Genomic DNA, 25,227 nt, shown 5'->3' with positions numbered 1-25,227 from the left:
AAAATGCAACACCACATTTATCTAAACTATTTTTATTTTTTGTTTAGCATCTTCCATATTCTCTGAGAAACCATCTGTGAGGTGCAGATGACATTTTTCAGTAACAAATCTACATTCCCTGGCCCACTGCCTTCTAATGGCCAGAGGAAGATACTGAGGAAACTCCCAGTTTCTATCTATTCGATGTGAACTTTGGGTCCTGAGTATCCACTTCAAACAAAGAACAGTATGTTATTCAATAGAGCCCTTCTCCTTTCTCATCTCCTCTGAGAGAGCAAGTGCAAGGGATTACAGTACCTGCATTTTGTTAAATTTTTCTCTACTGCATTAATTCATCTTGGTTTTGTTTTTGCACGATTTTCACCATGGTAACATGAAGTGTGGCTACATAAGGGAACACTTGGGGTCCCTTGTATGATATTTCACCTCTTCCTAGGTACTTCAGAAAATTGTTTCAACCAGATGGTGCAGAGGAGGTAAAGGTGGTGAAAACTTAAACCATGATTGTGACGTGAACACAGATTTGAATGGGAGGGCACCCTTGCAGTGACAGATTCTTCTGATCGACACGTCCTGTAGTTATCTGGTCACCGTTTGAAATCGATCCAAGTAAATGTGAAATTGCAAAAGGATTGCAGTGGGTGTTGTCATGTCAACTTCATGTGTTCAGTCTGTTTCTCAAATCAATGTTTTTTGCTGTGAAATTTTTAAAGGGCTCTTAACTTTTATTTTGCTGTGGAATTGTTTCAACTGCCATCTAATCAACTAATTTCAGGCTAATTTAGGATTATGGTTAACAACTGATTTGCAAACTGTCTTGAGCCATGTCCCACTCAATAAATAGGATGTCCACAAATGGAACGCTCAGTAATCTGTTCTATAGTCTCCTACTTCTCTGTACTATTTTCAGTGATCAGAGTTAAGTTCCCACCTGTGCTCTGATCTGATCAGTACCCTTAATTCCAAATGAAATGTCTTGCCTTCGATCTACCCTATGCCCCACCCACTCCTATGCTGGGAGCAAACAAAATCAAATAGATCTTCTGTCAATCTTGCTGGAAAGTCAATTGTTGGAACGTTTCTGATCCAAGGCATGAATTTGATTGTCCTTGCCTAATTATTTTTCTTCTCTCTATCCCTATAAAGGTATACAGCAAAATCAACAGTTTTTATTCATTCGCAGGCTATTGTTGCTGCTGGCTGGGCCTGTATTTCTTGCCCATCCCTAATTGCCCTTGAAAAGGTAATAGTGAGCTGCTGCGACTTGTAGGGAGGTTTTGTCTCATCTAGTTTACTGCAGAAGGCATCACTGTCTGATCACAAACGACTTCAGTCCTTGGCTCCATGAAGATTGTAGATATGGATGAAGGCAAACTTGCTGCAAGTAGCTTTGGTCTGTCAGTCTCTTCATTTGGAGTATAATTCTTTAAAATTGCTGTTGTGAAAGACTATCATTCTTTGGCCTCATTTTGTTTACATACCCCATCTTTTGCTGCTCTGAAACCTCCATGTGTTTCTGTCATATTTAACTACTCATGACATACCTGTGTAACAAATGAGTAAACTGCTTTTTCTGTTTCTTCTCTTCCTCTCCCCATGCACACTCCTGCTTAGTTTGAGGCACCTGGGCCTCTGCAGGATGAAGGAAGCCTATTGGACTTGGACTTTGATCCTCTGAAGCCAGAGTCCAATCCAGTAGTGAGAGCAGCTTCGCCAGTCTCTCAGGTTTGTTTAGCTCAGTCTTTTTTCCAGTTAGTGCCCCAACTATTCAAGATGTAGAAAATTGAACCGACTTGGAGGCAGGGTTGGTTATTGAATCAGACCATCTTGTTTTCCTGAGAGGAACTTGGGCTGTTTGCGATTGTGGGGACAAAGATTCTGACCACATTCTTGGTTTAATGGAGAACAATGCATCTTGAAACTTTAACCACCATTACCTTCGGAGAAGAGTCTTTAATTGCCTGCCCCTAGACGGCCTAGGGTGCTAGTTTAGAGCCACTTTAAACAGTGAGGTGATGGTGCTCCCAAGGTGCTATGGAGCACAAAATGCTAAGGTTTATTTTGACTTACTAATCGTGTTGTGGTGAGGCATTACCCATTCCTGTTTATCTGTCTGGCTTCTTAGGCCATTTCAGAGGAACTTTAAGCATCAATCATAAAGATAATGCATTTTATGATTTTGAACCTACCAAGCTAGGATAAGAGACTGAAAGAGCATTGACCTAATATAGCCTGTAGATTTTAGTTGCTTGACGCTTTTAAAAGCCACACCAAGGTACAATGGAAATTAACCCTCACTGATTAACTTAATGCATGGTCTGTCTTAGACAGTGTATGTTCACAGTTCTAAAGGTTTGGAGAAAATTAACTAATTTTTGAGCAGTAATTGGCATACCAACTCTGCAAATCCCAGTCAAGTTAAGAAAGATGTTTTGAGTTGCCACCCATAGGTCTTCCCTGCATCTGCTAATGCCTCCAAAGAAAGATTATTCCTGCTCCTTATCTACCTCCACCTTAGTTTCCAGTGCTCTTAAATATATTGCTTCTGGTTGCCCCTTCCTGTGGCTGTGTATGATGAAGTATTTGCAGTATGTTGCCACTGCCCATGGTTGCTTGCAGGAATGAGGCGGTCATTTTTTCTCGCATTCAACCCCTTCCACAAGCAGGCTATGTAGGTGTGGTGTTGGCAGCATGGCCAATATTTAGTCCTCGGGTCTGAAAAACCCACTGGAATGACTGTGCAGACTACCTTTCACACTGATTCTCCAAAGCTTCCCCTCCGCCCATTGTGATTTTTCTATGTTATGCTTTCTAACCCAGCTTTCCCATTGATTGCACCGAATGGAGAGCACACTTTGTGACTTGCTCAAACAGCTGTTTAATTGGCACTAAGCAATTTTAAATTAAAAACTACTGGTCAGACACTTGCAATTCTTGATCTTTCCTCTTTTTCTAACTCAACCTTTTTTTTTCAATCAACCTATTCAGAGATGTTGTTATAAACCTTTGGAACAGGTGGGACTTGAGCCTAGGCCTCCTGGATTAGAGGGCAGAGACATTACCAGTGCACCATGAGAGCATTTTTAAAGCCTGACTGTACCTGGTATATTCGAGCAGTCTCCCATCAAGTCCTAACCAACCTTGAGTCTGTCTAGCTTGAGATCAGGTGTTTTCAGACAAGCATGGCTGTAGCCATAGGCTGCCCTTTCGTCTACTTGTTCTAAACTATTTGAAACATCTTTTGGTTTATTTTTTTGAAGTGCTTGCTGATTGGATCAAGCCATGGTGTTATCAAGCTGGAATCATTCAGCATCGAAGAAATCCATAGGCTCTTGTGCGCAATGGTTGTACCTACCTCTGGGCCAAAAGGTCAAGGTTCAAGTCCCAGCTGCCTCAGTGCCACATCTTAAAATATCTGAATGCTTTCTTTGGAAAAAATATTTCGGAGGAGTTCGCAGGACCCATTGAGTCCCCATGGTTCTTCAAAGGGCTGTCCAGTTGGACCCAGTCCCCTCAACCTCCATATCCCTATAAATGTTTTTTTCCCTTCCACTTATCTTGTTCAACAAATTGAAACAGGAGAAATTTGAGATTTGGGGCCAAAACTGGTGAAATGGTCTCCTTTCTTGTGTAATTCAGCGATCTTTTTCACCAGTAAATACTTTAAAAGAAAATTTAGTTTCGTCAACTAACACAAGATTAGCTAGGTTTAATTTAACTCTAACTTGGGTGTTTACTGATTATCTTTAAAATGCACTTCCTCTCTTGTTGAGGTATAGTATACTCTTACAAGATGATGTAACTAGCACCTGCTCAATTCACCTGTTTTATGTATTTTATTCAACATGCTAGTCTTTACCTTGGGATTTGTGGGAGGTAAGCACCATAGATCATTTATTTTTAAAACACACTTAACTTTTGGCATGTTCACCAATTCTTGCCTGTTGCTGCCCATCCAGTTGTGTGTGTGTATATATATAGTCCATGTGCTGTTCTGAACAACTGGCAGAGCCTGAGCTTGAATGAGCAGTAAGGTGCTTTTCCTAATGTTCGCCAGCATGCACTTGTTCATTATTTCTCGTGCAAAATAACTTCTTTCATATACCCAACCTGTGACTCTCTGCACCTTGCTCACAGTTGCTTTGCATTTAAAGCCCAATGTCTTGTACAAGTGAATGTTGCCTCCTACATCTGTGCCAGTCTTGTCTTTATCTTTATCAAATGGCTTCTCAAGTTGCAGCGAATCTGTTATGTCCTGTTACTTTTGTCTTTGTACTTTGTTTCAGTGTTTTACAGTCAAAATGGACAAGATTAAGTGATTTTTTTTAACCTGCTGACTAAAGAATCTTGACTTGGGATAGTTTCTTTAATACCTACACATCCAGTTATTTTCTTTTGCCAATTGTGTCCTGTTGCTGCCTTAAACTTATCACCTGTGGGTAATGTAAAGGCATTTTAAAAAGAAAATCAATAAATTTGACTCTGGGGATCAGCCAACCATGTGAAACATGGTTTTATGCACTGCTGGAGTTGTACTATGCTGAGTGATCAAGATAATTATTGAGGATATCCAATGTAAGCAAGCTTGGATTGGATCCTCAAAGCACAGTTCAGGATGCTGGAAATACTCTGATCTGGACGCATCTGTGGAGAGGAATATTCAATGTTGCAGATCATCAGAATTGTACCATCAGTCCCATTTTATGGGATGGATAGGTTCTGCTTGCAACCAGTCCAATCAAATTGCAGAAGCAAATTAGAAATTGCTGGAAAAGCTTAGCAGGCCTGGCAGCATCTGTGGAGAGAAAGCAAGGTTAACGTTTCCCTTCCTCAGGAAGGGTTACTCGACCTGAAACATTAACTCTGCCAGGCTTGCCCGAGCTATTACAGCAATTTCTGTTTTTACTTATAATTTACAGCATCCGCAGTTCTTTCGGTTTTTAATCAGGTTGCAGTGTTGCACTTTTTTTGAAGTCTTCTGCAATTATGGGGATTGTATCTTTTTTCTTTTGCTCTTTTGTATAGATATGTATTTAATATCATAGGTTTCTTTAGCTAATTTGTTTAAATAATAGATTTTCTTACAAGGAGACATGTAGGATCTGTGTACACTGGCACCCCTTGCACTTGTGCTCTCAGATTTGTCAGATTGAAGTCACTTCAACTACGCAATTTATTGGTAACTTCTCATGGCCGAAAGGATTTTATTTGTTGTATTTGAAGATAATGTTGGAAATTTATGTTTCATGTTCTATGATGCCAACAGTAAAGCACCAGTGGGATTGTGGTTGTGATGTGGTGTTTTAATCACTAAAATTAACATAAATCTTCCAAAGAGGTTTTTTTGTGTTTGAACCTGTTTTACTGTATTGATGACCCTTGTGTGGATTAAGAGCAGTGGAGATCTTTTAACGTTTTGTAGCATGTCCAAATATTAAGGCATCAGAGTGCCTGATTCAGTGCTGATGTGACTTGGCATTAATCATTCACATGAGCTCAGCCATTCTCAGTAAAAGTTCCCATCTAACTGACTTCCGTTAACCCCAGCTGAAGAATGAGAAGCAATCCAGTAGGAGTTTCTACTCCTTATTATGCAGAGAGTCCTTGACACCTCTCCTGAATAATTACTTAGTGAAACAAAGTATTGTGAAAATTAGGCGTAATTAATTTTCCCAGTAAAATCCAAACATTTCTGCTCTAATTGTGTTCCTTTTAAACTGTCCTGAACAAAATCTTGGGAAAACAGTTCAGTTTCATGAAAAATGTTCTCCCTCGATACGTTTGGAACGTGTATGTCAATGGCCCGACCAACATTTTATTGCTTGTTCCTATTGTCCTTTAACTGAGTGACTTACTAGGTCATTTCAGAAATATGGGACTGGAGTACAATCGATACTGGATAAAGATGGCATGTGTCCATTGCCAAAGGGCATACGTATACCACAGAACAATTGAATAGTTTAAAATCTCTAACTGTTGCTAACTTTCATTCCTGATTCATTTAATTAATTGAACTTAAGTTCCACGGTATGACTCAAACTCATGCCTTGGAACATTGGTTCATGCCTCTGGATTAGTAATCCAGTAATGTAACCACTGCATTATCTTTCCCTAGGTATAAAATAGTTACACTCTGCAGTGAGATGTTGCCAGTTATCTTTGTCTTTGCCAAGGCTGGTCGCCTACAACAGTGATAGCAATCAAATGCAAAATTAGCATATATTGAAATCTGCAGACATGAGCAAAAAACTAAATTATCCCAAGGAATTAAACTGAGTTGCAGTCTGTGGTAACTATGGGGTTAAGCTTGACTTCACAATTGAGTTATTAATTTATTGGACTGATTATTTTTAAAGTAGGTAAGTAACTGTTTTACTGGGGAGGGTGGCGGTAAATTGGTGAAGTCCCTATCTCTTTTTTTTTCTTCAATTCTGCAAAACTTGTAGTGGAGTCTTCATTTAACACTATTACTCAACTGTAAATTTTCATTGTTCATTTCCTTCAAACTGGAGTGGGAAGCTATACATGCAGAGGGTGTTCTGCATCATGGCGTTCATGAAGGCCTTGTAAAGTACAATAATCTAACTGTATTTACCAGAAGTATTTTATAATGGTATTGAGTAAAAGTGAAGCTAGAGCCAATGTGATCTGAACAAAATTTCTTCTACAAACATTCAGTAGAGTGCGAATTCTCTTGAGAAAAACAAAATTGGTGCTTTAAGATTCATTGGAGTAATGTTTTGACCGACTATAAACTCTGTAGCGATAAAAGCCATTTTTGTTTGCATGCCATTCTTTTTAATGTGGGTCTCTTCACTGCGAGCCTGTCTTTCCTTTTTACTATACTACTTTCTTTATCTTTTCTCCCTGAATGGTACAGCCTGAAAAAACTGCATCTAACAGCATGTCCATGGACCCGTCTCCTAGTATGGCCATGAGTGATGGTCTTGGTGAGAGCAATTTTGCAGTGGACTGGTCAGCCCAGCCCAGCCTGCATAGCAAGAATGAAGGTGCCCCTGCTCAAGTAAGTGTAAATAATTGCCTGTGTAATTTTAGATGTACATTTCTGAACAATGTGCTGCAAACATACAATATCTGCACTGTAGGTTGCCCTGCAAATGTTTGCCGTTATCAGGGCTCCGACTAGAATGTTGAGCACAGAATTACCACGTTGTCACTTGTTAAGCTGTTATTTTTATCATAAGTTGCAGATGCTGGAAGTATTATTTACTCATCTATGAGATGTGGGCATCTCTAGCTGGCCAGCACTTATTGCCCCGTCCCGAGTTGCCCTTGAAAAAGGTGGTGGTGAGCTGCCGCCTTGAACCACTGCATCCACCTGCTGTGGGTTGACCCACAATGCCACTAGGGAGGAGAAAATTCCAGATCAGAAACAAACCAAAACAGAAGTTGCTGGAGTAACTCAGCAGGTTTGGCAACATCTATGGAGAGAAACAAGTGCTTCAAGTCTAGTGACCTTTCAGAACCCAGTTATTTTTCTTTAGTTATTTTTGGCTGTTCAGCAGCTGCCCTGCTATGCCACCTGGAGTCTGATTGAAATCAGAATGGTGATTTTAAACACAGTGGCACTTGGTCAGGGAGAGAGTTCGTAGGTTATGTTCTGGTGTTTGTACTGGAACTGACCTTTGGCACCATTCCAGAATAAGGGTAGTTCTTCGCATCATGCTTTTGGCATGCATAACCTTGGGTGATTATTTACACTGGGCAGGATTTTCCCTTTGACAAATGGCCAGGAAAATCATGGGGGAGCATATACCGAGTAGTGGCACCAGGTAGGTGTTGACTATCTTGACAGTGGAAGTTTTGAGCAGGAAGGCACCGATTAAATCCCTTAACTGATAAATGTACCCGCCATCAGCCTTACTAGCAGACAAAAGATGGGTGGCCTTTGCTTCGTGAAAGCCTATTTGGTTTTAGCCCAAGTTAGAGGAAATTTGGAGCACAGGTGAAGTTCGGGGTATGGCCTGCCTTGACTCTGACTGCTGACCCCGCACTCCCAATCGAAGCAGTAATATTTTGCTTAAGAGCTGGTATTCGGCCAGTAGTCTTGGCTTTGCTCCCTCTGCTGTACACTGCCATAGCTGGCCTCTGGCTGACAGCTCCAGGTGGGGTGAGGCATCTTTGCTGCCAAATGTGTCTGGTTGAGAAGCCTGCAGCCATCCAGTCACCGTTTAATGCCTGATTTGGCACTTGATCTGGGTTTCTTGCTGATGGGCAGTTGGGGTGGAGCATGATGCATTGCTGTTAAAACATTTCTGTGCACGCACGTGCACATGCCATCTAACCCGATGTTCAGACTGAACATTTTAGTAATGTCATTGATTTGCTTTTTGCTATTCCCATCACCTCCAACTTTGCCATGAATACGATTCTCATTTAGACAATGCCATCACTGTTGGACACAACACTTTCAGTTTAGAATTGAAGCATTGTGCCTCACCTTTGACCTGTGAACTGAAAGACCTTGGCTGTTTGCCCTGTCCATGTCCCTTATAATTTTATAAACCTCTAAGGCCACCCCTCAGCCTCCAGTGGAAAAAGCCACTATTCAGTTCAGACCTTCCAATCCTGGCAGCATCCTTAAGTCTTTTAGGCCCTTTCAAGCTTTAACAAAATCTTTCCTTTAGTCGAAGCACCAGAATTGAACACAGTATTCTAAAGTGCCCTTAACAATTTCCTGTACACCTACAACATGGCATCTAAACTCCTATGTTCAATGCACTGACTAATACAGGCAAGCATGCCAAATGCCTCCTTCACCACTGTGTCTATCTGTGACTGCACTGTCAAGGAGCCATGAACCTGCACACCAAGGTCTCTTTGTTCAGCAACATCCCCCAGGACCTTACCGTGAAGTATCTAAGTCCTGCCCTGATTTGTCTTGCCAAAATGCAGCACTTCACATTTATCTTCATCCACCACTCCTTGGCCTATCTGATCAAGGTGTGGTTGTACTCCATACTCATGCCATTTATTTTGGTGTCATCTGCAAACTTACTAATCATACCTCTTATAAACAGTTTGAATTTAAATATATGAAGAAAAACGGTGCACCCAACACCGATATTTGTGGCACACCACTAGCCACACACCTCCAGTCCCAAAACCAAACCTCTACCACCACCTGTATCCTGCCTTCAGGCCAATTTTGTACCCAGTTGGCTAGTTCCTACTGAATTCCATGTGAACTAACTTTGCTAACCAGTCGACTGTGTGGAACCTTGTCGAATGCCTTGCTGAAGTCCACATAGACAACATATATTGCTCTGCCTTCATCAATGTTTTGTCACCTCTTCCCCCAAAAAAATTCAAGATAGTGAGACATAATTTCCCATGCACGAAGCCATGCTGATTATCCCTAATCAGTGTTTTCTAAATTCATCTGAAACCTGTCCCTCAATCTCCTCCAACAGCTCAGCCACCACTGATATCAGGCTCACCGGTCTATAGTTATTTTTTTCTTTCTTTCCACCTTTCTTGAATATTGCCACCATATTAGCCACCTTCCAGTCTTCTGGCACCTCGTTCATAGATTTTTGTGAAGGTGTTCTTCATCTTATTTCTCCCAAAACTAAGCTGAAACTTTCTCTGGCTTGAAGAGTTCCATTTGATATTTTCAAAAGTATGGATTTAACACTTTGCCATCTTAAATACATTTGAACAAAGTGTAGAATATGACTACTGATGCTCTTAATATTTAGATACCATGCAGACAGGCAAAGGGAGTGCTGTTCTCAATTAAGGACTTAATGGTACTTTTTGACGATGTACCTCTTTCCTCTTCCTTTAAGACACAACTTAAACTGGTTTCCTCGACTAAAAATTTAGTCACTTAATTACTTTGCAAGGTTAGTGGCACACTTTGATAGTGTTTCTGGGGTGTTTCCTATTGTTGAAGTTGCCATCTAAGTCGTGCACAACATTGACCATAAGTGACCCCAGTGCATTTCTGATTTTTCAATTGACGGATTGCTCCTCTGATAATTTTATACTTTGTTCTGTTGCAGACAGTGGAGCAAGTGAATGCCACCAGTGAAGTTGCAGAGAAGGAAGCTGAAGACAAAGTTACATCTGTTGTAGGAACCAAGACTTTCTATAACTAATACTGTATGAGTGTATTTTGGTGACTTTCATACATCATTTGGCTTTGTGCTTGGTTTTTGCAGCATCTGAAATCAGATGTTTCATTTTTTTCTTTCATATTAAGATCAAGATGAAACTAATTTAGGGCCAGAAATACAGCTCGTTTCAGTAGCAAAGCATGGAGTTCCTTAGATTGCTTCCCTGATCAACTTCCTTTTGATTGCTGATGAGATGGAAATGAAAGGGGACAGATTTGTTAGTCATAGTGAGTAAGTTGGAAAGTTGATTATTTCTTCTACTGAATGGAGTGCATATTACAAAGGCAGACTTTGAGGGCTGAAGTTCAAAGGATGTTCCAATTCTGGCCTCTGACTCTGACTCCCACCCATCCATGTATCCACCAACATAAGTGCTCACCCCCGTCCAGCAACCATTGCCAAGACTGGAGCTTGAATTTAGAAGTGCAATGTAATTCTTTCCCCTCATGCACTGAAAGTAGCAATCGATATTGTACAGTCAGTACCTGAGTGCAGGTTGAGAAGGTGCTAGCAGGCTATTCGGCTCTTCACTGTCACAGATGAACTCGAGCAATGAATCTTGTCGCTCAGACAGAGGCAAGTCTACCCATGCCTGTGCTAGTTCTCTGGAACTTTTATTCTCTTCACTTGTCCGCACCATTTAATGGACAGAGTGGAAGAAAATGTTTATACTGGCACCTTTTGGTAGATTGGGCTGATATGTTTTTTGCCTCCAATGACTTATTTCTTAAAGTATAGGCCATGTTTTAAGGATGAGTCATTTTATACACAGTAAAAGTGAGATGCATGATTGTGGTGATTTGTGGACTCATGACACCAGGGTGGACTCCACTGATTCACTTAAATGATTATCTCATGATTCTATTATTCCCATTTGCAAACTCATGTGAAAGACGGCACCACTGACTATGCAGCATTCCTCTGTACTGCCCTGGACCATTGATCTTTTTGAACATCACCTGAAGAGCAGGTAGACCTCAATTTAACAAAGCATCTTTTTAAAAAAAAAATTGTGCTGGGCCCATGAGCATCAGTGGCAAGGCCAGCATTTGTTGGCCTCCCTGACCCTCCTTGATGGGGAGGGGCTGCTACACTGTGTAGGTACATGGTATCATCATCTGTAGAGGATCAATCCCACATGTGGTTTGCTGAGTGCTCAAGTGCCAGCCACATAGCTGTGTACGTGGAAGGTTGAAGAAGGAAAACTGGTTCACTCCTCACTCCCCACTCAAGATTCTCAGTGAACCAGTTGGGTTTTTACAGCAACATAGTCATCAGACTAAGATTTTATTCTAGGTGAGTTGAATTTTAATTACCTAGCTGTGATTTGAACTTGTCTCTGAGCATTTGGGCCTCTGGGTTTCTGGACATTGGCTATGCTATTATACCTTAGTAATCAAAGCATTTTATTTGAATATGATTTGTAATGTTGGATGCCAGTCTTCCATCTAATAATATTTCCCTGAATTTCAGTTGGAGGCCCAGCCAGAACCAAAGAACGAACTTTTGGAAAATGAAGCTGGTACAGAGCTGGCCATGGTGAGGGGAAATATCGAGAGAAGTTTCTACCATAGCAATAGAGGCATTTCAGCCCTGCACGTCTGTTAGATTGTGGTTGATTTGTTATTACAAGTCCATCTACTTAGCTTGGTTCTGTAACATTTCATAGTCATTAATAACCTAGTTGTGTTTTCAGGGAATCTGGAGTAAGGATGTTGGTTAAACTATCTTGTTCATCCCAGCGGGTGTCTTGTCTGTCGTTTTCATATGTAGCATCCGTTCCACTCTGCTGCTGTTTTTGGGTTTTCTTCTACCCTGGGACTTGAATAATGTGCGAATTGGTTAAAACAGTAAAGCAGAGTGGACCTGTTGACATCTGACTGAACTGAAGCTGTGCAGACTTTTTAGTAGGATCACGTGGAAGCCAAACTTAGAGGGTACAATTCATCCTACACTTGAATTCTTGTCTCCTAATGTCTCAAATTTGCAAACTGCTTGTATTTCAAACCCTCCAAGTCCCCACTGTTTCGAGTCAGTGCTCTGAAAACCCAATTGGTTCTGACTCCAGCCACATCTACACTTGCCATTCTTTTTTTTCTTCCCCAGCGCTGACTGTCTTTTCAGTGATTTAACCCCCAGACACTGGTATTCCCTTTTTAAATCTTCATGTACCCTAAGGGCCCACTTGAATTGGGAGACGGTGGGGTGATAAACTTGCAAGGACCTTTCACATCGTCCAAAGTCCAAAAACACTTTGCCCCCAATGTATAGCTTTATACTGCAGTTGCTTCTGTTTTGCCAACCATTATGGCAGCCATTCTGCACAGAAAACTATCCCACAACTTGTATGCAAGCTGACTTCATCAGATTTGGTGCTGGTTCGATGATTCAGAGATCAGTGTTGACCAGCATATACAAGGAGAATTCCTCTGGTATTCCTGGATTAGTGATGTGGGATTTCTTAGAGGGGGTTCAGCATCTCACCCAAAGGGTGACCGCAATTGGTGCCTACTCCTGAGTTGTCTCAAAGGTTCTCTCCTAAAGTGATGGTGAAGGCTACACTTGTTTGAAATGACAAGATGGCAAATAAACTGAGTTTTTGTTCATGCCAAATGTTACATAGAACATAGAACAATATAGCACAGAACAGGCCCTTTGGCCCACGATGTTGTGCGGAACGTTTGTCCTAGCTTAAGCACCCATCCATGTACCTATCCAATTGCCACTCAAAGATCACCAATGATTCTGACTCTGCCACTCCCACAGGCAGCGCATTCCATGCCCCCACCACTCTCTGGGCTAGTTGTATGTTGGTTTCAATTTCCATTCACCAACACCCCTTTTGCTTGCTGACTAGCTTTGGCTCCTGGTCCAACAATGCCTCAACTTATTAAAAAAAAAATCCTCGGAGGTTTAGAATCCTTCACATTGCCTGCTCTTATCTTGTAACCTTCTTCAGTCCCCTACAGCTCTGGGGAGCCATGGCCATAGCACTGATATTTAAATGTTCCAGACTTTGATTGTACCTTCTGGTATCTAGGCACTGAGCTCTGGAAGTCCCACCTAAACTGCTGTATCCTTGGCAGATCTTGAGAACCTCCTTGATACTTTTAGACAAAGCCTTTGTCCCCTCGTGTTTGTTCAAATAATTGTCAAATGTTATTTGATAAAGCACTCCATTGAAGGCTCAGTACAAGTGTAAGGTGGAGTAGGTAAGCAGTATGGTTTAGTTTTTCCACGTTACTTCAGTGCTGCTGAAATTTGCATTATGCTAAATGCTGCCTATTTTTCCTAAATTAAGCCCAAGGATGCGTTGCCAGCTGTAGTGACCGAGACTCTTCCAGCAACCACAAATGGAGCTGTGTACGATACAGTCCCTGCTGAGGATATGGAAATGCCCCCTGGATTTCAGTTTAAGGTGGGTGTCGAGTTTAATTTGGTAGCAAAATGCATTGAAGTAGCTGCTACTACTTCATATTACTCCTATCTTTAGGGGTGGCACGATGGCTCAGTGGTTAGCACTGCTGCCTCACAGCGCGAGGGACCCAGGTTCGATTCCAGCCTTGGGTGACTGTATGTGTGGAGTTTGCACGTTCTCCCCATGTCTGCGTGGGTTTCCTCCAGCTGCTCTGGTTTCCTCCCACACACACAGATGTGCAGGTTAGGTGAATTGGCCATTCTAAATTGTCCATAGTGTTAGGTGCATTAGTCAGAGGGAAATGGATCTGGGTGCGTTACTCTTCGGAGGGTCGGTGTGGACTTGTTGGGCCGAAGGGCCTGTTTCCACACTGTAGGGAATCTAATTTAATCAAGTTTGACCAGAAAAATAAAAAGTCCATCAGTTAGTGTATGTTCAGCAGGGCTTTTGTTTTGAATGTGTGGGGATGGGAGAGACTGCAGTTCCATATCCCATCTGTATTCTACACTAGCCTCATGGACAGAGGTCAGCACAGTGAGAAAAGCTTGTCCACTATTGGAGCTACGACACTACCTTTGAGGGGTGTGGAGGGTAACAATTTACAGGTTGAAATTTAAATTGGGAAAAGCACGTAGAGAATTCATTTGTGTTTTTAAGGAAATTAGGACCCTTCAACAAACTTGCAGTACTGTCATGGAGCTGTCCCTCACTGTATAAATACCACTGGCGTTACACATTGTGGAAGAAGACGCACTACTACACTCTACAAAGAGTTGAGAGCACATGAACATAAATGCAATATAGTGAATAACCATGCCAAATGTAACTGTGACTGAGTTGGTATCATTACCATGTGCAGCAGTTTTTGGAATGACTACAATAATCAGGGTTACTATGAAGTCTTGACCTGAAATAAAATTACCTAAACTACGCTCCCCTCAATTCACTGCTGTCCACGTGCATGTCCAGTAGTCACTTAAATACCCCTAATGACTCTGTTTCCACTGCAACCCTGGCAACGCATTCCATATGCTCTCAAATCTGTGTAAAGTACCTACTTCTGACATCATCTCTATACCTTCCTCCTAACACCTTAAAACTGTGACCCCTCATGGCAGTCAGTCCTGCCCTGGGGAAAGTCTCTGGCTATCGACTCTATCCATGCCTCTCGTTGTCTTGTACACCTCGATCAAGTCACCTCTCTTCCTCCTTCTGTCCAGGGAGAAAAGTCCGAGCTCAATCAACCTCTTCGTAAGACAAGCCCTTTAGTCCAGGCAGCATCCTGGTAAATCTCCTTTGCACCCTCTCCAAAGCCTCCATATCTTTGCTAGAATAGGGCGACCAGAACTGGACACAATATTCCAAGTCTGGTCTCACCAGGGTTTTGTAGAGGTGCAGCAAAACCTCGCAACTCTTAAACTTGATTCCCAGTTAATGAAAACCAAAACACCATATGCTTTCTTAACAACCCTATCCACTTGGGTGACAACTTTGAGGGATCTATGTACTTGAACACCAAGATCGCTCTGTTCCTCCACACTGCCAAGAATCCTGTCTTTAATCCTATATTCAGCATTCAAGTTTGACCTTTCAAAATCCATCACTTGCCATTTATCCAGGTTGAACTCCGTCTGCCGTTTCTCAGCTCAGCTCTGTATCCTGTCAATGTCATGCTGCAGCCTGCAATAGCCCTCGATACTGTCAACAGCTTCTCCAGCCTTTGTGTAATCGGTAAATTTACTAACCCACCCCTCAACGTCCTCATCCAATTCATTTATAAAAACTACAAAGAGCAAAGGCCCAAGAACAGAGCCCTCTGGGACCCCACTCACCACTGATCTCCAGGCAGAATATTTTCCATCTACAACCACTCTCTGCCTTCTGTCAGCCAACCAATTCTGAATCCAGACAGCCAAATCTCCCAGTATCCCATACCTCCTGACTTTATGCATGAGCCCACCATGGGGAACCTTTATGAAATGCCTTGCTGAAGTCCACGTACGCCACACCCACTGCTCGGCCTTCATCGACCTGTCTCATTGTCACCTCGAAGAACTCGATAAGATTTGAGGCATGACCTGCTCCTAAAAGCTGTGCTGACTGCCCTTAATCTTGCTCTACTTTTCCAAACAGTCATAAATCCTATCCCTTGGAATTCTTTCCAAGGCCTTGCCGACCAAAGACATAAGACTGACTGGTCTGTAATTGTTAGGGATTTCCCTATTCCCCTTCTTTAAAAGAGGAACAACATTTGCCCCCCTCCAATCCTCCTGTACTATTCCCATGGAGAGAGGAAACAACATCGCCAGTGGCTTAGCAACCTCATTTCTCAATTCCCAGAGCAATCGAGGACAAACCTGCTCTGGCCCTGGGGAATGATCAGTCTTGATGTTTGCCAAAGTTTCCAGCACATCAACTTCATCAATCTCTATCTGTTCAAGTCAGTTTCCCAGCTCCTCAAAGTTCTCACTCACAACAAGGTCCCTTTCCTGAGTGAAAATTGAAGCAAAAAACTCATGTAGGGCTTCCTCTATCTGCTCAGCATCCACAGCACAAGTTCCCTACGCTATCCCTGACCGTCCCTACCTTCTCCCTGATCGTTCTCTTATTCCTCACGTATGAGTAAAATGCCTTTTGGGTTCTCCCTAATCCTTCTTCTTGCCAAGCCTTTCTTGTGCCCCCTCCTGGCTCTCCTCAGTCCAATTCTGAGCTCCTTTCTGGTAAGCCTGTAATCCTGTAAAGCTGTGCTAGACGCTTGCTACCTCCACCTTACGTAACCTGCCTGCTTCTTTTTCACGTGAAGCTCCTCTGTTCTCGTCATCCAAGGCTCCTTAATCTAACCGAGTCTACAAACTCAAGGTTAGTGGTGGTAGCTGCGAGGGAGGCTGTATGGTTTAGATAGCACCTACTTAAAACAACAATCACTTACCTTCCCAGCAACCTCTGCTTCTTCTGCTCTCTGCTCCTGCCGCTCGAACTCAAAGGGTTATTAATGCCACTGTCCTTGATTCCCCAGTCGTCTCAGCCCTGCAACTCTGAACTGCTTCAATTCTGGTGGCCCACACCTTTCTAGTTCCTTCAGTTCCATTGTTAGCAGCTGTGGCTTCAGTTTTTGCCCTGAGCACTGGAATTCCCTCCTTTAAGCCCTTGATGTCAGTGACCACCTTGGATGTTTTGGTTAATGCAGACAACTTGAAGCTGCTGATTCGTGCCAAGGAAATATTGGCGTCAGCGACCCATGAGAATTGACGCTGAAATTTTTGTGGAATAGAACGGAAGCGCATGAATTGTAATGAACTTTGTTGTTGTGGCAGGTTCGTGCTCTCCATGATTACAATGCAACAGACACCGACGAGCTGAACCTTAAAGTAGGCGATGTCATTTTTGTTGTTACTCATGAAAACCCAGAAGAACAGGTGAGCAGTTCATAAACATTAACTATGGTCAGAGGAACTTCACAACTTTATTTCAGTGTAGAATGTTGTGTGGTAAATTTGGGGTTGAAAAAGGAGGTGGAAAATCTTCCATTTCATGTAGTCCCTTAGTTTGCCTTTTACAACTTCATGTTGTCCCGAAGTGCTTTTAAAACCAAGACTAACTTTGAAAGTCATATAGGAATCATGGCAACCAATTTGAATGCTGCAAGCTTCAATCAAGTGGTGATGGACAAAATGAAATAATGATGCTACTCTGAGCTTCGAAAACCTTTGTGTTCTTTGCCTTCCAAATTATAAAATTCTCCATGACCAAACGACGTTATGGCATCTATGATGTGACCTCCTTTCCGTTTTCCGCATCAATTGAAAGTGCAGTGGCAAACACTTAATATGGTTTAAGATCAAAGCAAATGTGTTCTCCATGCCATAAACCGAAACCGTTGGAAGCACTCCTCATTCCTGGCAGTAACTGTGGAGAGAGGAACAGCATTAAAATCTCTGGTCAGAGACCTTCCTTCAAGCTTTCTTCATGATCCATAATATTACCTTTTGTGTTTTGTTTTAGCAATACTGACTGGTCTGCTGAATATTTCCAAAACTTGCTGCTTCACCGATAGAAATCGGAAATGGTATTCCTTTACAGTATTGGGATATAAGCATCAGGCGTTTTGCAGCACAAAGCATCAAAAGTTATTGGATTACTGAGATATGGGAATGGAGAGGAGGAAATGGGAACTCTATCTGAAGATGTGTTTAAAGCCTACGTTTTGCAATTTGATTTTAAGTTCAATGCATTCACACAGTTCAGTAAAGGAGCAGTTGGTATTTGGCAGGGAATGTGATTGTAGTAATGTGATCCCACTTGAACATGATCTAGGTTGACTTATGGTGAAGAAGTGCTGCATTCTCAGATGTCTCATCTGATAGAACTGATTAAATGGATGCTCTGCTTGCCCTCTGATAAGGGTTCTGAGCTACTATGTTGGAGAAGAGCAATGAAGTCTTCCCTGGTGACCAAAGCCACATCTGACACTATATAATTTGACTGAGACAGTGAGTTGTCTCATTGTTTGTGGGACTATCCTATGGGCATATTGGCTGCCACACTTCTGTATTGTAAGTGACTAGATTTCAAAAGCACTTCACATCCATTTAAAGTCCTGTGGTTGTGAAAGGTTCTATAAAAATGCAAGTTTTAAGTGTATTGTTCCTTCTAACTTCAGGTCTAGACACAAGGCTCCCAAGTAATGTCTTCTCATACTGATACATTCCTGAATTCCATAGCACTCTTGAGTCACCAATTTTATCTTGGCATTCAATGGCATTGGCTTTACTGAATTATCCCACTCCCAATATCCTGGGGTTACCGTTGATCAGAAATTGAACTGGACCAGTCATATAAAACAGTGAATGAAAAATGGGAGACACTCTAGATGAACAGGGTGCATTCTGCGTACATACCATGCAAAATAAATGGTGTATCCAAATGTATGTTTGTGTATCTAAATGTTGGCTTTAGCTCTCTGTCCCTCACCATTGAAATTCTGCTGAGCATGCGACCTTTACCCGAACCTGGGGAAAGGTACAAAAGGGCAGGTCCTAAATGACCCCTTTTTATCGTGATAAAACTGACTGGTGAGCAGAAATTGAACTCCATGCCATCTGAGATGGGAAAGCTGATTCTTGCTAATGTTGCATCACTGTTTATTTGTAATGATCTTTTCCTCCACAGGATGAAGGCTGGCTCATGGGCATAAAGGAGATTGACTGGATTCAGCGCAAAGATCTGAAGACGGCCAGGAGTGTGTTCCCAGCAAACTTTACTGAGCGTGTTCAATAACCAGTCGGAAAGGAAAGAGCAGAGAAGTGGGAGGAAACTCGTGGGACTTGCAAATGGAAGACCCACACCAGTGCAATTTCCTCATTCTGTCAACTGAAATGCAGAAGTTGCCATTGTAAATGTGAAGCATTCAGCTGTGGTTCATGTTTACCAACTCTGGGCTATGGTGCTTTGAATGCTAGTCAAAGGGCAGCTGGTGCTTGGAACAAGCAGTTCTACCATTAAAACAGCAATTTACTCTAGTTTCTCCATTGCATGAAGTTCTGTTGTGACAATTTGAGCATACGGGAAAGTCCAAACATATCTAAGGTATTATGTGATATCCAGATTAGAAGTGGGAGAAGGTTGATTGTGTTTGTTTTTAAAGCTACTGGTGTTGCTTTTTAAGAGGTCTTTGAGCTGACCTTCCAAATGCTTCAGGAGGCAATTATGTAAGTGATGCAGTTAATGTGTGATCCTTAAACAGCCAATGTAAAGCTTGATCATTCTTTCAAGTTATGTTCATTGGATGGTCCTAGGGCAGTGACTGAAATGGGCAGTTAAGAACTGAATTTACATGAAGCTATTCATACCCTTGAACCACATTTGATTCTACCTTTTTTATATAATTTCTGGAAAGGGGTGTCCATTGGTTTATTTTCAATGGTTCATTATTTTCATGAGAACTCTTGAGCGAGAGAAAAATGAATCTCTGAAGCAATTGTTGGGTGATTGCTACAAGAGCCTGCCTGCTGTAGAGAATTGCAGGAGAGTCATGATTTTCATTGATATATTATCAAAAGGTAGAAAGTCAGTCTTCTGTTTTTTTTTGTTTTTGCTTTTGGTTTGGGAGTTTATTTTCTCATTGTTCATAGGCTGGAACAGTGGTTAGAGATTAGTCTGCAGCTAATTCTCGATAGAGTTGCATTTGAGATTAAACATCCCAGAATATTTCCAAGACTACCTTCCATCCTATTCCCTTTTACAGCCCTTTCCCATTGGCTCTGCGGCAATGCATCTGACCAATGAGAAAGTAAGAAGGCTCTTCATTATTACTCTTTGGCTGATTCTTGACAGTCCCTTGATCATTTTTTCTTTCCGAACTCTCATTTTTAAAAAGAAGAGCAGAAATGTTAAAATCCTTTTCCTGTGGTGTCAGAGATGATCTTTCTAAATCCAAGGAAGCCAGGACAAATCTGGAGAGTTGGCAACCCTGGGTGATATCAGATTGGCATTGTTCATTCAACCTTGGTCAAGGTTAATTTGTCTTCCATGAATTTGAAATTGATTCTCTCAACCAGGTTGTAAGGCGTTTTATCTGAAGCATTAATGACTCCCAGTCTCAAAACATCACACACTTCCTTCTGCATCGGTCTCAACTCCTTTTCGGCAAAGCAAGAGGTTACTGCTAACCCTGTGGACTTTGGCCATGAGGTCCATTGAACCTTGCTGGAGCCTGTAGGTATTTCAGTCAATTCTGTAGGGATTGGATGGTGGGAGCTGATAGATGAGCATGATGGTGGAACCAATCCTTGACATCTCTGCATACCCCATGCCCCCTGCTGGATAATGTGTGTAACAGTCTGGAGCAGAGATTTTTTTTCACTTTTACTCTTACTCCTTCCCCTACCCCAGGGACAACTGATGCCAAATAAACCCATGAGCCCTATTCGAGTTCTTGTAAACCTGTCCAGCTCATTGCAAGCGGTCTGAATTAAGATGTTGATCATCTTTTATTTTTTTTAAATGCTGCTGTAGCCTTGGCAGGTTTGTCTCCAATCCTGAGGGGCCTGACTTACCAGTATTTTAATTATTGTAAGTCCTGCAACCATGTATTTTTTCTCGTGAGTGAGATATTAGTTTACCTTGCAATCAAGGTTTTAAGCTAGCCATCTGTATACTTTTATCTTGTGTCTATTATGTTCAATGTGAGTCATTGCCACCTGTATGACTATATGTAAATATAATAGTTTCCCAACAGTGAGATTTTGGAAGTGGTTTGTTTCAGTATTGTCCTATTTAAAAAAGATTGTCAGTTTTCCAATACTGGAACATTAGTTTGTTAATTGAAAAGTTTCTGTTGGTGAATTATCTCAGTGTCTTCCACAAGCGTTGTGTTCTGATCCGTTTGTTTTTTTTCAGATGCAAGCAGCCCTGATCACTTCTGTGTGGTGTTACAACCTGTGATATCGCTCATTCCCAGTGATTTTATGTAATGTAGTTGGAATTGCTCTGTTCATAGCTAGTGCACAAAGAAATAAAACTGGTCTTCTGGTTGCATGTGTTTGATACTTATGGAATTTGTTTGTGTTCTTGCCCCTTTCTCTGGACTCAGTAGCATAAAAGTAGAAGGACATTTGGTTGTAGGAGAAATAACCTTTTAGGGAAACTCTCGTCAATCTCATGAAACTACAAGAAAAATGTGAGGACTGCAGATGCTGGAGACCAGAGTTGAAAAGTGTGGTGCTGGAAAAGTACAGCAAGCCAGGCAGCATCCGAGGAGCAGGAGAATCGATGTTTCGGGCATAAGCCCTTTTTCAGGAATGAGGCTGGTGTGCCAAGCGGGCTGAGATAAAAGGTGGGGGGGGGGGGGAGGTGTGAGGGGCGCTGGGAATACGATAGGTGGAAGGAGGTGAGGGTGAAACTACAAAACAGGATGGCTTGTGTACCAAGCAGGGTAAACGACAAGTCATAGAAAGAGCTAATAGATTGGATCCACGTCCTGCCACATCCACTCATGAATGATTAATACTACTCACTAGAGGTGGAAGAAGTTCCACAGAAACTCCCTTCCTGACCCCAGTGATGGGAGCCCAGTGCATCAGTGCAAAAGATAAGGCTGAAGCATTCGCAACGATCTTCAGCTGGAAGCAATGAGTGGATGTTCCAGCTCTGCGGTCTCCAGTGATCCCCAGCATTACAGATACCAGGCTTCAGCCAATCTGATTCGGCCAATTCCATGTGACATCAAGAAATGGACACCAAGTCTATGAGCATTGAAAACATTCCAATATTAGTGCTGAAGAGTTGTGCTCCAGAACTTGCTGTTCCACTAGCCACGCTGTTCCAATACAGCTACAACACTGCCATCTACCCAACAATGTGGAGAATTTTCCCCAGGGTATGTCCTATACATAAACAGAACAAATCTATCCTGACCAATTACTGTCCCATCTATCTGTGTGCTGAACAACTGGTTTGTGATGCAGAATGACCCCAATGCCATGAGTTAGATTTCCACCTCACCTAAAATGTGGTGTGACCCTCCGCTTATACTCCTCATCAGCCTTTAGTCTTGAGGATCTAAAAATCTGGATTTAAGCTCTTGTCAGGAGCAACAAATCTATGCAAGCTTTTTATTAATAACAATGGATTTTAATGTAAACTAACCTAACAAAATTGTTTCAGGATTAATACTGTGCTAAAATGGTTGAAGGCTGCTTTCCTGCTTTGCTGAGCTGGCTGAATTAAAAGACAAAGCAGACAATGAAGTCTTCACAAAATGAATCCTAAGCCATTAACTGAAGATTCTGCCTAACCTTGAACTTGCAAGCACGAGACACAATGTGTGAGAGACAATACTGTTTCCCAGGAAATATCATTGGATTAACCTGCTGTCCATTATGTCACCTTATTACATTGGATTGGTTTTCCTTTGTAATTAAGGTTGTACTGCATCTTTAAACACAAAAATGGCTTATTGTTCAAATTCAATTGTGCAGTTTCATCCGGGGAATACAGAAGCTGTTAACCTGTGTTGCTGGACAAACCTGTGCCTGACGTCGTAATAAACTGGTGAACCTTGCTGAAATAGCCCGGACTCCTAATGATTCACTTGACTGATCTCCGAGCCGAGAGGCCCCTCCTTGGGGGTCTAGATCTTCACTCTCGCATGAGAGAGAGCAGCCAAATGGAATTCTGGGATTATGGTGACTTTATTGTTAATAGCAAATGAAGGTAAAGTGATTCAATGTATCGCCAAGTGCTGTCCAGCAGCACCTACTCAGCAATAACCTGCTCAGTGATACTCAATTAAGGTTCCGCCAGAGCCACTCAGCTCCTGAACTCATTACAGCATTGGTTCAAACATGGACTAAAGAGGTGAATGGACTTCTATCAAAACAGCATTTGACTGAGTATGACAGCAAGGAGCCCTAGCAAATCTGGGATCATTGGGAATCAGGGAGCAAGCTCCTCCGGTTAGTCATACCTGGCACATAAGATGATCGTAGTTGGAGATCAGCCATTTCAGCTGCAGGTCATCACTATAGGAGGTGCCTCAGGACTTTTTTGTCCCATTAATCACCACTCAGTAAACCACCCATGCTTTCAATTGAGTGTTCCTCAGGGTTGTGTTCCAGGCCCAAATATCTTCAGGCTCTTCATCTCTGCCTCCGACATAAGGCCAGATATCAGAGATTTCATTGTACAATCAATATTCAGCACCACTCATGATGACTGTGTTACGACACTGGGTAAGCCCCTCTGCTAATTTAAATCTGACACACAGAAGCTCATCTCTCGCTGTAATCTGTTAAATTGAGGCAACAAACTATACCAGAGGTCGTTATTTAAAGTAAAAATTAACTTTATTCTCAGTCCAACAGAGAATATTAAAACCAACTACTTACAACTCCTTTTCTCTTAAACCTATCTTTTACCTCTCGCTCGACAATACTGGTCCGCTTCATAACCCTGATTAACATGTTTAAAAAAACTAATTCAAGTTTTAAAACCAGCCAGCTATTGAATTTTCTCCTTGTATCCTCCTCTGTAAGTTTTCCCCCCTCGTCTTTTCCTCGGTATTCTGCTTCACAAGTCTTTCATATGAACAGGTACCTTTCAGAGAGCTATTCATGTAGCAGTCTATTCTTGTTGGTTTTCTTGGCAGTTCACCCCCAACGGTTCAAAATGTCTGGTTTTATACCCCAAAACATTGAATCATTTCATTGGTTTGATGTCATCAAAACACTAAATTCAAATTCGATTGGATTTTGTTTTTTGGGGCATAACTTAAATTGGCTGAACTTGACTTTGTTTTTGTTCCATGGCAACTCCAGCTGTTCGTTTTGACCAAGTGTTACATTTTTACCTTGTTCAGGACACTCTGCTTCCTGTCAGTCCTTGCTAGCTTCCTCTCTCGCTTCAAGGTACAGTACACCTCTACACCTTCATAACACCTCCCCCCTCCCACCAAGAAAAAAAAACAAACCATCATGATGGCTTCATTTTTTTCTATTCTTTAACCAGGTTACCATAACATACAGATAACTTTAACTGAAATTCATCTTGACTTCTCCCATATATATATATATATATATGAATAAATAGCAATCTTATCTATATTTCGAAAAGTAACCAACTGGCAGTTCAATTCCATCTTCCTGTAGTAGTATAGATCCAACTCCTATGTCACTAGCATCGATGGTGACTTTGAAAGATTTCAAAACGTTTGGTGTAGCTACAGTTGGTGTGGTGGTTACAATTGCTTTTAAATGGTTGAATGCCTCCTGGCATTGTTCTGTCCACTAAAACTGTTCTTAAGCTATTCGGTTAACTTTGTCACTGTACTGCTAAAGTTTGGAACAAACTTCTGATAGAATCTGCTAAATCCCAAGAATCTAAGCACCTCTTTCTTCGAGGTTATAGAGTCATAGAGATGTACAGCATGGAAACAGACCCTTTCGTCCAACCCGTCCATGCCGACCAGATATCCCAACCCAATCTAGTCCCACCTGCCAACACCCGGGCCAAATCCCTCCAAACCCTTCCTATTCAAATATCCATCCAAATGCCTCTTAAATGTTGCAATTGTACCAGCCTCCACCATTTCCTCTGGTAGCTCATTCCATACACGTACCACCCTCTGTGTGGTAAAGGTTGCTACAAAGGTCTCTTTTATATCTTTCCCCTCTCACCCTAAACCTATGCCCTCTAGTTCTGGACTCACTGACCCCAGGGAAAAGACTATTTCCCTATCTATGCCCCTCATAATTTTGTAAACTTCTATAAGGTCACCCCTCAGCCTCCGCTCCAGGGAAAACAGCCCCAGCCTGTTCAGCACAATTACCACAATCTCGGGTAACAAATTAGAAAGAGTGCATAATTACTCATCCCTTACTATCAGCGACTGGTTAGATCCTGTATCTCTTGAAATTATAACTTTTTGCCCCTTCCCCCTGTTCTTTCTGAGTAAACTTTACCCACAGAGGCAAATACTTTATAGAGATCAGGAACTAACTCCTACCCAGCCCCTGCCTAGGCTGTGCACTGTCCTGCAGCATCTCGGCTCTTCTTGAGGTTTCCGTTACTATTTCACCAATGCCACTGGCTTAGCTTCTTTTACCGCATCTTTTCCCACAGTGCCTTTCTTTAATGACGAGCACTGTGACTTTACATGTTCCACCTCCT

The 25,227-nt window shown here is 41.9% G+C and overlaps 1 protein-coding gene across 6 annotated transcripts in view; it reads left to right on the top strand.

The window, feature by feature from the left end:
• Positions 1-21,094, top strand: part of bin1a (bridging integrator 1a) — a 161,623-nt gene extending 140,529 nt beyond the window's left edge. For 3 of the 6 annotated variants that reach the window (XM_043694269.2, XM_087989334.1, XM_043694267.2), the window contains 8 exons: positions 1,615-1,725; positions 3,853-3,876; positions 6,881-7,024; positions 10,029-10,097; positions 11,616-11,681; positions 13,444-13,560; positions 16,875-16,976; positions 18,730-21,094. In XM_043694269.2, coding sequence (XP_043550204.2) covers positions 1,615-1,725; positions 3,853-3,876; positions 6,881-7,024; positions 10,029-10,097; positions 11,616-11,681; positions 13,444-13,560; positions 16,875-16,976; positions 18,730-18,837 — 741 coding nt within the window. In that variant the 3' untranslated portion in view covers positions 18,838-21,094. The remainder of the gene's footprint in view (positions 1-1,614; positions 1,726-3,852; positions 3,877-6,880; positions 7,025-10,028; positions 10,098-11,615; positions 11,682-13,443; positions 13,561-16,874; positions 16,977-18,729) is intronic. The other 3 variants (XM_043694271.2, XM_043694270.2, XM_043694268.2) reach the window with 2 other exon arrangements.
• The last annotated feature ends 4,133 nt before the right edge of the window (positions 21,095-25,227 follow it).

Source organism: Chiloscyllium plagiosum, unplaced genomic scaffold (genome assembly GCF_037043375.1).
Source record: "Chiloscyllium plagiosum isolate Xiang-an unplaced genomic scaffold, Cpla_swu_hap1 HiC_scaffold_7, whole genome shotgun sequence".
NCBI classification, from domain to species: Eukaryota; Metazoa; Chordata; class Chondrichthyes; order Orectolobiformes; family Hemiscylliidae; genus Chiloscyllium; species Chiloscyllium plagiosum.
The sequence above is the reverse complement of the archived record's forward strand: the minus strand, read 5'-3'. Positions and strand labels throughout refer to the sequence as shown.